At 35.4% G+C, this 12,458-nt stretch overlaps 2 protein-coding genes across 4 annotated transcripts; both read right to left on the minus strand.

Annotated features, from left to right (window-relative positions):
* Positions 1 to 2,078: 2,078 nt before the first annotated feature.
* LOC140769145 (protein SPEAR1-like) lies at positions 2,079 to 3,036 on the minus strand. 2 transcript variants are annotated; one of them, XM_073109736.1, is made up of 4 exons: positions 2,806 to 3,036; positions 2,644 to 2,703; positions 2,440 to 2,556; positions 2,079 to 2,340 (listed from the first exon to the last, which is right to left on the minus strand). In XM_073109736.1, exons 1-4 carry the CDS (start codon positions 3,010 to 3,012, stop codon positions 2,251 to 2,253), a joined length of 474 nt encoding a protein of 157 aa, XP_072965837.1. In that variant the 5' UTR covers positions 3,013 to 3,036; the 3' UTR covers positions 2,079 to 2,250. The 2 variants fall into 2 exon arrangements, with proteins under 2 accessions (XP_072965837.1, XP_072965836.1); XM_073109735.1 differs by having other exon boundaries at positions 2,644 to 2,718.
* Positions 3,037 to 7,281: 4,245 nt separating this feature from the next.
* Positions 7,282 to 10,150, minus strand: LOC140769230 (auxin-responsive protein IAA17). Of its 2 annotated transcripts, XM_073109870.1 has the most exons (6): positions 9,992 to 10,150; positions 9,388 to 9,872; positions 8,562 to 8,791; positions 8,268 to 8,409; positions 7,846 to 7,907; positions 7,282 to 7,687 (listed from the first exon to the last, which is right to left on the minus strand). In XM_073109870.1, exons 2-6 carry the CDS (start codon positions 9,837 to 9,839, stop codon positions 7,650 to 7,652), a joined length of 924 nt encoding a protein of 307 aa, XP_072965971.1. In that variant the 5' UTR covers positions 9,840 to 9,872; positions 9,992 to 10,150; the 3' UTR covers positions 7,282 to 7,649. The 2 variants fall into 2 exon arrangements, with proteins under 2 accessions (XP_072965971.1, XP_072965970.1); XM_073109869.1 differs by having other exon boundaries at positions 9,388 to 10,135.
* Positions 10,151 to 12,458: the final 2,308 nt, after the last annotated feature.

The following is a 12,458-nucleotide window of genomic DNA, read 5'->3' on the forward strand; positions in this document are numbered from 1 at the left end:
AGACTTGGGCTACGTTGGGCTACTTGTTCTTTGATAGCTTAGTTTAGCTAATCACAGGTACTTAGATTCTGTTGGATTAGGCCTCCTTTGAGGAGTCCTAGTTTGAGTAGAAATTAAACCTAGTTAACTATGCTTTTGATTTCTTTGATGGAGTAGGAGACGTTGAGAATTATTTTGATAAAATAAGAGACCATCATTTGATAGTGCAGTCTAATCTTCTCTAATTCTGCTACTCCCAAAGGTCTTTATACTCTTTCTTTTCCCCATTACATAAATCTTCCATTCCCCATGAATATAACAGATTATGTCTTTATTAAAATTCATATTCTATTATATGAATATCTTTTGTTTGATCCGGTGTTTTAGTTTTAATGCTTTAAAAATACTCTGAGTTAATTTTACCTCAATAGCAACTAATGAATAGATAATATTTCATTACTTTATAAACTTAAAAAAATAAACAAAACTAAAAACACCTCATATAATGTTAACAGGATGATGCTTAAATGGAAATAAATAACTGATATTGTACGAGAGATTCTAGATTCAAATCCTAACGCCTCACGGTTTAAATGAGACACTATTAAATTTTTACTCATCTTACAAAAAATATTATGACTTTAAAATCTAGCTCTTTATTTATTTTTATTTTTACCCTATACTATATTTTTGAGTTATTTTAAACAAAATATCAAAGTTAAATGATAAATATTTATATAATAGTGCATGAATGATAATAAACTCACAATGTACAAAGTCTTTGATAATTTCTCTAAAATATTGATGCCTTAATTGCTGGATTGGATTCTACGAAGATTTATTTGGTCGTTAGAGTTTTGTGCTTAGATTGTAAACCATAGACCTGGGCGACTTCTCTCCTAAAATATTGGCAAGGTAACTTAGCAAACTAAATATTATTCTGATTACGGATTAGATTGACCACATTTTAATACAGTATCAAGAAGCTTCGTTAGGCCTTTGCACAAAGCTTTTCACGTGGGGAATATTGGGTATATCTTAGGCAAGAATAAAGAAGATAGAATCCGACAAGATAATGAGTTGGTTTGTGTGAAGTAACACATATTTTAGGTGGTACTACAAGATTCTTATGATCTTTTTTCAGTGTAACAAGATTATATAAATTTATGGAAACATATATACCAAGTACTAAAATCCTCTATATATATATACACACACACATTAGCCTCAGTAGGATTGGATATTCTGTAATCAAGTTGTGGGTCTGGAGAATCCAAAGATGGATTTTATCTTATTGGAGGTAATTACTGCCAAATTCATGAATCAAAAGAAATACAATAATTTTTTTTTATTTTGCAAGATATTATTATGTATCCTTGGAAATTATTGTTGAAAATTAATTTTAACTTGACTGTCTATACTTCAAATTAATAGTGGAAATGAAGAGCCAATGTAGTTCATTAGAGTTAATACTTACGCTATAAATAAGTTATTAAATGACTAAACTGTTCTTATTATTTTCACATCAGCATGTATTTATGTGAGAGTAACTAAGTTTTTTTATTATTAAAGTCAGGCCATATTACAGGAGTGATATGTAATTTACTCTAAAAGATTAAATTAATAAGATTTGAGGTTTGAGCCAATATTAACTAAAATAAAGCTAAACAACCACCAACAAATTAATGACTTTGTTTGCAAACGTAGACACCTACGTCAACAATTAGACATTAATTAGTTTTATAGATCGAAGAATCTATCACAGCTAATGTCTTGTATTACATTAGCACCCGAAATGATTGCATCACTTGTTTATTAGCATTCCACCTATAATTTACCCATGGGGGGGTGTTTCTCCCTAAGATTTGCTCAAATATTTATCGCAAGATGGAGGGGGTTTTTTTTTCACTTTTTTTTTTGGTACATATTATATGCATCATGCATTCTGCATGGCTTGGTTGTTTGGACATATAGAAAAAAGGAACACTTGGGATCTGGGATCATATGCTAGATTTGCCACCCTTTTTTTTTTCAAACTATATAATAGCTATGAACAATTAGTTTTGAAAATAATAATATGCAATTTACTTCCCCATGGGAAGGCATTTCCAGTTAACTATAAAGATGATAAAAGTTAGGAAATATGGTTTCCTTCTAAACAACTAAAGAGAGCCTTAATTCATAGCGTACATTGGTTTCTTGCAGTGCTAAAATGGCTTCAATTTCCAAACTTTCTTGTCCCAAATATGAAGCAAGAATTCCTTGAACTGCTCACAATGCTAATCTAAGCTCTAAATCGAGTTCTTGCAAGTCTCTTGGATCGGAGTTCTGACTTGAATCGATGGAAAGCCATCGAGAATCCTGAATGGAAGTGCCATAAAAAGTTTCAGTCTATGATACAAACCTTTGCAGAAAAAGAAGAAATTCCACAGCAAAGCTTCACTAAATGTATGCATATACCTCCGTGCTTTGTGGAAGAAGTGGTAATGTCATTGTTGGTTGCACCAAATGAAGGGTTGAACTAGAATTATATCCATCAAATCTTCTATCTGTTCTTGTAGTATCCCCAAATGCCATCTGAAATAAACGAATTTATTTCAAGTATTCATTAAAGTTGTAAAGAAAATATTAAAAAGATGGGACTTCTTTTGTTGCCTAACATACCGTGTTATTTGGATGAATGCCATAAGCTGAAGAAGATGTTGCATTAGATGGGAATGGCATCTGTTTCATATCCTCCTGTTTACATGAGGAATTAGAGCATATACTTGGAGAATTAATGAGTCTATGACAATGATCACATAGTTGAGAAGAAAGAGAGAGAACCTTGTTGGTAGAACTTTGAAATTGTGATTCATAATAAGGGAGATGAGCAGCCATCATTTGATTGTGCAATCTAATCTTCTCCAATTGGGCTACTCCAAGACCTCTTTGGGGTTGCTTTGGCTTCTCATTTCTACTCTTCTTTCCCGTTCCAGATGACAAAGATCTCCCACTACCCATGAACAAATCACCAAAGTTGCTGCTGCCCATCTGATCTGCTAACAAAACTCTGATCTCTCCAAAATTATATAGACTGCTTGAGATGTAGAGAAAGAGAGAGAGAGGTTAGCTTGAATCACAAGGACAAATGAATCCATATCCCCTTCTTATAGTGCTAATACTGCCATTAATTGCTGGATTGGATTCTATGTAGATTTAGTCTATTACTTTAAGATTTCTTGGTTAATATGCCAATGATGATCCTATAAGATTTCTATCCTAAAATGTTGCCCAGGTAACTTACATCCACTTCTCCTAGTACTAACAAAAAGAAAGAATCACAGAAAGATCCTTGTAAATTTTCTCATTAAATACCACATTTTTTTATAGTTTCAGGAAGCTTCTTAGGCTCTGCACAAAGCTTTTTCACATGGGGAATATTATTAGGTTGTCTATTTATCAAAGTAAATAAAGATACATAGTTGCCTCATTTATTTATACTACAATAGGGCAATTAGCTTAACATCAATTAAGAACGGCAAATAGACTGTACCAGGTGCAAGTGTGTCAAAATGTAGTGATGGACACTGCAATATTGGCTGTCCTTTTGGTTCTAATGTGTTGGTTGGAATTAATTAGTAGCAAATTTGTATGAGATGCTACTAGGTTTTTGTGATCTTTCCATAGTTATGGAAACATAGTAGCTATTAGGATCCATAATATTTATTGAGGAAAATTTCTTTGAATTATTTTCTAATCCGAACCTCTCTTTCGGCATATAGTTTTCATACTGCACTCTAGTTTAACTACTAATCAATCTCTAGTAAAATGATATTTAAATTTTTCGTTGCGGAAACTAAGTTTACATTTTAAAATACCAAAAATATGCATGTCTTCTCTCTCTCTCTCTTTTTTTTCTTCTTTTATTAAACTTTTTCAATAACATTTTTTTTCTAAAGATATTTTAGTAAAATTTGTTAGTGCGGAGTTAGGTTAGAAAATGTCTCTAAGATATTTTTATAACGTCTATAATAAATAAATTATAATATAAAGTTAATGATAGTTAGTCAAAATAAACTGTACGCCGTGATATAATAATTATAGAAAAAAATAAGAAATCATTACAAATAGCTCAAAGAAGATATGCTAATCATAAAATCATTAAAAATATAGGATATTATTCAAAACTTTCCTTATGTATGACCATGATCTCGATTCAATCAAGTATCTAAATCTAGATTCTATTGGTGCTGAATAAACCTCGTTAAGTAAAAATCTACATGTTACCTCCCATTTTACCAATTTCAACCCAAAACATTACGATCAAAAGATTAATTTGATAATCAAAAAGAAGTGACAAGTATTACAAGTGGACGCCATCGTTAACTTAATTTAAGAAAGCTATTATTGATTATGAAAAGCTTAATTGCCTACTTGATCAACTGGCCACCCAGGTTTTGGTGACTATAGTCGCAATTAATCAATTAATCACTCTTGGGCTTATTCTACCCACTTGTGTGGAGGATCATGTTTAGCCCTAATCCCTGCCATATGTTCACATGCCAACAACTGTCAGCACCCATTCGATATCTAATTAATTTGGATTAAGAATCGATTAATTACAGCTGATGCTTTGTGTTAGGATTAACATCCACTTGGTAAAATAAGCCATCTTGGCAATGAAAATGATAAATCTATATCACGCGATATGATTGTTTCGATTGTTTATTATTAGCATTCAATCTCCTCCTTTTTTTTTTTCATCCAGAGTGATTTCTATAATATTGTTTCAATATTATATGAATCATGCGTTATACGTGACATTACAATTACTAAGCATAGCACATTAGGTTAGATCTGGCTCAAGATCAAGCAATTCATATGAAGTATAAATGGTTATATATTTAAATTACGAAATTAGATGCCAATAAAACATTCAATTTATCTAGCTAGGATTTGGGTGAAAATGGGTACTTACGATCATATCCAATTTGACTCAGTTTTGTATCCAGTAAGGATGAGACCTATTTTAGAAGGATTGGGAATTAATCATAATTAAAACTTATTAAGATAATAAAAAAAAAAGTCAAGTACAAGTGTTAAAAGATTAAGAAGAAAAAACGAGTAAAAGTCAGAAATCTTCGATAGCGAGAAAGGAGGAGATATTGTTTACAAATTTCTTATCTGACATGGATTGGATTCGGGCATGGATATAAATTTTAAAAATAATTTGAATCTGGATTCGAATATAAAAATTCATTTGAGTATGAATTCAAATACAACTTAGAGACGGGCCGAGTTGAATCTTTACATTATTTTGTTAATGTGATTTGGTTGGGTCATATGGGCTTAAGTTTTAGGTCCATCTTTGTTAACATGTATATATACATAAATATGGGAATAATAGGCCATTATGCTTTTAATTATTATGATTTTTCCATGAGTCCTCCAATAATAGGTCATTATTTGTGATTAAAGACTACTATTTCTTCTCTCTCTCTCCATTTCCCTCTCTTTGTACCTCCACCCTAAGGAATCTTCTCTAGACTCTTTGGTAGACCTTGGCCTTCTCCACCACTACCAATATCACCATCACCATTTGTAATACCCACTCCAAGTAGATTTCCTTCATAGGCAAAAGGGGATATGGAGATTAGAGGATGGATGAGAACAAAAGGGAGGATGGAGGGAAAAGATAAAAGGGAATAATAATAAGTGATAGTGATGGTGGTGGGCAGTAGGCAGAGTATCTCTTGGTTGGAGAAGATAAAAGACTGATGATGCCTTTATTCCAAATATGGGAAATATACTAACTAGTATATTCCCTTTTGGCCTTATCCCAACTAATGAATGATGGCTAAGTGCAAATATTGAATTCTAGGTCTTCTATTATGTCACCATATATTTTAGCCTTCTAAAATGATCAATTCTAATATTTATGGAGAGAATTGATCTCATGATCTCAATCATGGATCTATAAAAAGCCAACCACTACAGTACTCAACCTACATTGGCACCAAGAAGGGTGGAAGTTGCATCAGCAAAGGATAATATTAGAGTCATATTTATTCGGCAAGAAGTAGGTCCCATATATCAAGGGTTAGTAGCATTTGATACAAAGGGATGCATGAATTAAAGGCAGGGTAGGGTGTCTCCTGACATGGCTCTCATTCATTGCATCACCCATCCATGCTCCATTATTGTAATTGTCATAGCTATGGTTGGGTTATAGTTCCATTAATTTTGTACTCTAGAAGAAGATTCCATGCTAATTGTTAGTTGTATCTTTCTCTCCTTCCTTTGATCAAGACTGGGGCCAAGAGTAGATGTTTAACTCTTCCCTTCACATTATTTGGGTCTTCACACTGCCATGCACACACTAGGTTGCAAAGCTGAAAGTATATAAAAAAACTTTGATAAGATAGGGAGCATAACAATGATAGAATAACTTAACGTTTACTGTTTACTGATGCCTATTTTTCTCTCCTCTCATTTTTCATCCAACATTTTAAATTTAATAATTATTATTTCACCTTTGAAAAAAATATCACTTTAATTAATTATCGTTTCAATCATTTTCTTACTCTCTCCTCTTTTCGAATAATCTAGTTTATAATCGAACACCATAATAATTAGTTCTGGTATAAACTTTTATATGTAAGTTTTAGATATAAACATAAATAAATTTAGGGAATGCTTGAAAATTATAGAAATCACTCATGGAAATATATTGCAATATTTCACGTCAGCCAACAAAGAGACGTTATTAAATCAGGGGAGAGAGAGAGAGAGAGAGAGAGAGAGAGAGAGAGAGAGAGAGAGAGAGAGAGAGAGAGAGAGAGTCCATCATTTCTAGGTAGAAAAACCTCAATTCAATTCTAAGGGCAAGACAGCCTTAATTCCAGGAGAAGATAGTCAATCATTCTCTTGTACCATACTTTTCTATTCCACCTGAAATTATGGTGCCAAAGGAAAACTTTGATCCCTACTATAGACAATACCAATAGTCCTAAAGAGAGAGACATAGACTGGCAAGTTCCCTACAAAACAAACTTCACAAGGAGACTGGAAGGATCCTTCTCCTTCCATTTGGAAAGCCAACACAATGTCTGTGAATAAGGATACAAGCCTAAATGGAAGAATCCTTCTCCTTCCATTTGGAAAGCTGGACTTCAAGAGTAATCAAAATTTGCGAAAAGAGAGAAGCATTATCAGATAAAAAGTATTTTGCTCATGATCAATCTTGCTGGTTCGAGAGCGGCAAGTTGTGGATTTCTTGAGTATTTTTCGGACAGCAAGGTTATGTAGACACTGTCGAGATAAGACAACCATTATCATGCATGATCTATGATTCAATAGAGATTAATCTTCAGGGATTTTGATCATTTGGTTCAACCAGGAAATAACATCTTGCAAGCAGGAAATAATGTCTCAATAACACGCAAAGAGCGTGAGGACCATTTACACAAGAAGTAACAGGAAGACATACAAAGACTTGCACACAATCTAACAGAACTTATTTCCCTATATATTAGGAAGTTAACATAAAGTTTAGTCCATGTGAAACACTAAACCAAATATGATAGATATTAGACAATTCGCAGCGCAAACCCTCAAACCTTTTGGTTTTGAGAAGGTTCCTTCAAGCAATCTGTTATCCTCGCACTTCAATTTAGGAGATGAATGTTCTAATTCCGGTTCTTGCACTTCTCCATGGCCCTTGGAGCTACAAGGAAAAAGATAAGAGAGATTTGGGTTAATACTAAGTGCATGCACAAAGATGAGCAATATGTATATGGTGATTATTTTATATTGGAGAACTGTCCTGATTCACTGAACAGTTCCTAATTCGGTGTATTGGTTTCTTGCTAAACTGGTACTAACCAAGTCCAATAGCATCTGAACCCTTCATGATCCTCAGCCTCCTGCAAGAGTCAGTAAACATCCTGCAATTGCATGGAAAACAAAACAAAAATCAGTGTCTAATCACTATTAGAGATGCACAAAGATCAAAGACGAAGGACCGCAGAAAAATTTTCCAGATAAGGGGAAATTGGTAAATATTGGAACAAGGCCGAAAATTATTGAAACCAAAATAAAGTTGAGATTTAATCAGTTATCAAGATCAATCTTCCAAATTTGGATTTTTGATCTTAACAAATTGTTATTATTCTTATCACCATCATTCTTGCTCAAGTATGAAAAGGAAAAGAGGCAAATGAAAATGATATAGGTAATCAAATCCATGATGCAACTTAATTTTCCCTGACAGCAAAGTGTACATGGTATGGCAATCTAATACTTACTCCCATGGGACATCACCAACAAGCATCCAGTCTCCATCCTTGTCTTCGTAAGTAAGCACATATTCAGATCCATTTAGAAGATCCGTCAAACGACTCTCAGATAAACCATCCCTGCCTGGTACACCATGAGCTCCACACTGACCTATAAAGACCGCAAAGCAAGCATAAGTAAACTCTTCTTCATAGTACGACTCATAGTAACGACCTTAACAAAAGAAAGAAGTTTCACTGATCTCCCCATAGAGATGTAATCTGCCGTCAAAGTTTTCGAGTGTAAAAGAAATTTGAGCTCACCAATGGTAAAGCCGCTGAACATCTTCTCAAGTGCTGAAGATAGCTCCTTATAGTTATTGTACGTTTTGAGATCAACTTTCCTGAGATATGGCGCACCATCCATGCTAACCTTGACATAAAGGCATTCTAACCCCTGTTTTGTCTCTGCATCTTCTTTGCTCTTAGATGTGTTTATGGCCATTGTGTTTTTCCGGTAACTACGGATTGGTGGCCAACCAACGACTTGCGCCCTGTGACATGCAAAATCAATTTTAAACCTCCTCTTAAATCTACTAAAACTGCAAGTCACTCTTATTGTGGACAAGCAATATAAAGAGAGACATATCGAAGTATGATCTACCATTCATAGTTAGCGAAATAGAGAGACCACAAAATCCATAATCTATCAGCAACACTGTGGTCTCTAAGATTAAGCTTCTGAAAGTTGACGGCAACAACTAGACCAGAAGCATAATTAAAAGAGAGACGATTTAGCAGGCAATGAAATAATAAACAAGCCTTAGCACTCAACAGGATCAGTAAATTTCGATATCTAAAACCACGATTATTAAGCTCATGATAGATTGCATATTTAAGCTGTCTTCATCAAATTTAAGGGCATGATAGAACTCTTGTACTAACAGGAGTGCAGAAAAAGATACCCAGAAATTTTACTAAAATATACGAACATAAATCTCAGTTATCTTTGTCATAAAAGATGCCTAGAAATTAGTCATGAGAGATTCCAACATCTAAAGATACCCAGAAATGGAATTAATGAAAACGAAAAAAGAAGAAGGCATTTTCTCAAAATTTCTGTAGCCAGCATCTGAAAACAACCACTTACTTCGCAGCCGGCGCAATTGCACGGTCATTCGCATCCATCTCCGTCATCTGGGCCTTCTTCTCTTGCCCCGAAACCTTCGCCGCTGCCTCCTTTCCTCCACTACCCTGCCCCAAATGTTGCCCTCCTCCACCCCCTTCACCTCTGGGCGAGAACAAGATCCCACCTTTCCCCGACTCCACGTCCGACCCAGCCACTCCGGAGAAAACCCACTTCCCAGATCCATCAATGGCGTCCGAGAACCCCCTCTTCGCCCCGGAAACGAGCCCTTTCGGGAGGAGCCCAAGGGTGAGCCCAACCTTCTCTCCCCTCTCAGGCGATCCCGACCCAGGTAGCCCCAACCTTAGTTCCGTCTCCTTAAGGTTTAGCGCAGCGCCATGGCCTTCCTTCTCCTTGGAAGCTGGAGAGGAGACCTCTGAGAGGCCTATATAGTCGTGCTCCAGAGGAGGAGACATCAAAACTCTCTCCTTTCCTCTCTCTCGCTCTCTCTAAGAATAAGAATACCAACAAGCAGTATATGAGCTCTTAGACTGTACGAAGAAGAAGAAGAAGAAGAAGAAGAAGAAGAGGCGAGAAAATTGAAGGGAAAAAATGATAAAGGAGGGACCTTTTAGATGGGTTTTAATGAGGAGAAGCTTCGTACAATGAATCTTTTCTTCTTCTTCTTCTTCTTTGCTTAGAAGTGGTATTGTTGTTTATAGTATAGAAGTAGGAGTAGTAATCATCTCTTTTGAATGGAAGTAGAAACTATAAAGGCGTGGACTGGACCTTGTAGGAGGAATAAAAATTTGAGAAAAAGAAAGGAGGAGATTTATAAAACCGTAAATAACAAAGGTCGTATTAATCTTAATCCTTGTTTAAAAGGGTAGGATTTACTGGATTAGTCCTCTACTTTCAACTTTATCCGTAACTAATAAATAAATAAAAGAAAACTTCTTACTCTTTTCATATCCCCACGCTTGTGCTTGTGTGTTTAAGAATATCCCGTACATTAACTGCGACCACCACCAACGCGTCCTAATGTTGCCACGTCAGCCTTATCCCACTGAGTCGTTATTCTCGAGGCAGGATAGGTACGATACAAACGGCTGTGATTCGTCCACATCACCTGCTTGGTGGTCAGCAGTAGGGAGACAAAACACGGGACACCGTTGACGAGGTGAAACTTTGACCCACTTCTCCACCCCGGCTGCCTCCACTGGAACGGCGACAGTGACAGAGGTGCCGGCCACCGACACCTGTCGGCCAGTACTACCGACACGGACCGTGACCTTTCCTCCCCCTCCCCCTCCCCCTCCCCTCCCTCCTCTCTCATTTTGTACTATTTTCTTAATCTCTTGGGTGTCTAATTCTAGGGATCCTTTTCATTTCCAACCTTACATTTTGTGTTTATTTCACTTGGGGGGCTTTCTGAAATCCCAAACCTCGCAAGAATTGGCGAGTGGTTTTAAAATAATATAAAAAAATAGGGTGTCAATCGAAAAGGCATAACGGAGGATGTGAAATGAAACCGTTCTTAAATTAAGATGGATAGTTGCTTGAATACTCTATGAGCTATTGAGTGTTAACAAAAAAAATTGTCAAACAATCAATTATTCTCTAATTTTAATTACTTGGCATTCATATATTATTTAATAAATGAAGGGATTAATGTAATAAACCCTAAGAAATATGGTGGGAATCTTTAGCATCAGAGTGGTCCATATGTGATGCAAGAGCGGTCCATGTGTGACGCAGGAGAGTAATGCGATAACAAACACCGAAAGAGAGGCGTACAAGCTTGCAAGCTACGTGGTGGCCCTCTATTGGATCAATGATTGGGTCTCGCAGCTGACATATCCTGGGTCCTATTGGTGGGTGCAAATTTTGATGGATACTGGGTGGTTTTTTGGTTGGCGGAATTAGCGGCACCAAAAGAAGGGCGAAACTCTTCTTCTACTTTTTTATTCAACAAAATTATCGTAATTTTTTTGTTCCACTTGTGGGGAAGTATGACAAGAAATTCTTAATGATAATACGATATTTAATTAATAAATTATAACACTCTCGAGTGGAGATAATAATCTGTCATTTTGATTGGGTCCCATTAGGTTTTATATATCGGTTGCTCCATGAGAGTGTCAAAGACAACACATCCTAAATATTCTTATGCTCAGTATCTTTTCAAGTTGACAATTTCCCACCATTCGATAGAATCCGAATGTCCAAGATTGGAAACGAGCAACCAAGTGGAAACGGGCTGACCACACGTTGGATTTTAAATGTGTTCTATTGGTTAGGGTGGTCTAAAAGAAAGTCGTGCCCATAAAAAAAAATATATATTTACTCTAATATAGTTGGCAGCCATCTTTCACTAAGGTCTCAGTGTTGTTTAGTTCGGAATAATTATTTAGCGATGCAAATGATTTTGAAGTCTCGTATTTAATCTTTGGATTCATAAATTGATAAAAAGAAAAATATTTATCTCTTAATAAAATATTAAAAATATTATTATTACTGTTAATCTAATTAAGATGCACAATTGCACACCAGCCGAAGTTAGAGAAGGGGGAATCTAATGTCGGTCCCCCACAAGCACAAGCATATATAACACCACCATGCGAGCAAATCTTGAGATATATATCTAATACTCCTTTCAATTAGGATAATACTAGTTAATTATGGGGTTTACTATATTATTAGATCTAACATTTTATTTATTTGGTGTCATGGGAAGCTCTTGTTTGCACCCAACATGAGTACATGACCTCGATTAAAGCTTAAGAATGTCGTATACCTCTTAATACATAAATCCGATCGGACGGCTGAGGTGTACGGTCCGATAGCGATCGAGCGGCCCACATGTACTTGATGATTCCCGTAGTGGCAAGAGAATTTAATTGACTAGAGTTGTGATGTAAGTTGACTTTATTGTGAATTAATCTTATCCATTTAAGGGATAAGTTATACAGATCTTCCAGCATCTAGATTATCTGTGCAGCAAATCTTAATTTCCTCATATGAGACAGCTTAATTAGTAATTATTCACGCAACTCACATAACTTCCTTTTTTTTTTTAAAAAAATGTTTAAAAA

Source organism: Typha angustifolia, chromosome 10, assembly GCF_048772165.1.
Source record: "Typha angustifolia cultivar Huaian chromosome 10, ASM4877216v1, whole genome shotgun sequence".
Lineage (NCBI taxonomy): Eukaryota > Viridiplantae > Streptophyta > Magnoliopsida > Poales > Typhaceae > Typha > Typha angustifolia.

What these genes read in the sequence shown, in the direction of transcription:
- LOC140769145 (XM_073109735.1), bottom strand. Translation starts at nt 3,012, where the DNA reads ATGGGCAGCAGCAACTTTGGTGATTTGTTCATGGGTAGTGGGAGATCT. An exon ending in GCATTCATCCAAATAACACG is followed by an intron (nt 2,557 to 2,643) that starts GTATGTTAGGCA and finishes CGTTTATTTCAG; the next exon opens with ATGGCATTTGGGGATACTAC. An exon ending in TTCTTCCACAAAGCACGGAG is followed by an intron (nt 2,341 to 2,439) that starts GTATATGCATAC and finishes ACTTCCATTCAG; the next exon opens with GATTCTCGATGGCTTTCCAT.
- LOC140769230 (XM_073109870.1), bottom strand. Translation starts at nt 9,839, where the DNA reads ATGTCTCCTCCTCTGGAGCACGACTATATAGGCCTCTCAGAGGTCTCC. An exon ending in GTTCAGCGGCTTTACCATTG is followed by an intron (nt 8,410 to 8,561) that starts GTGAGCTCAAAT and finishes CGGTCTTTATAG; the next exon opens with GTCAGTGTGGAGCTCATGGT. An exon ending in TTCAGATGCTATTGGACTTG is followed by an intron (nt 7,688 to 7,845) that starts GTTAGTACCAGT and finishes TTTTCCTTGTAG; the next exon opens with CTCCAAGGGCCATGGAGAAG.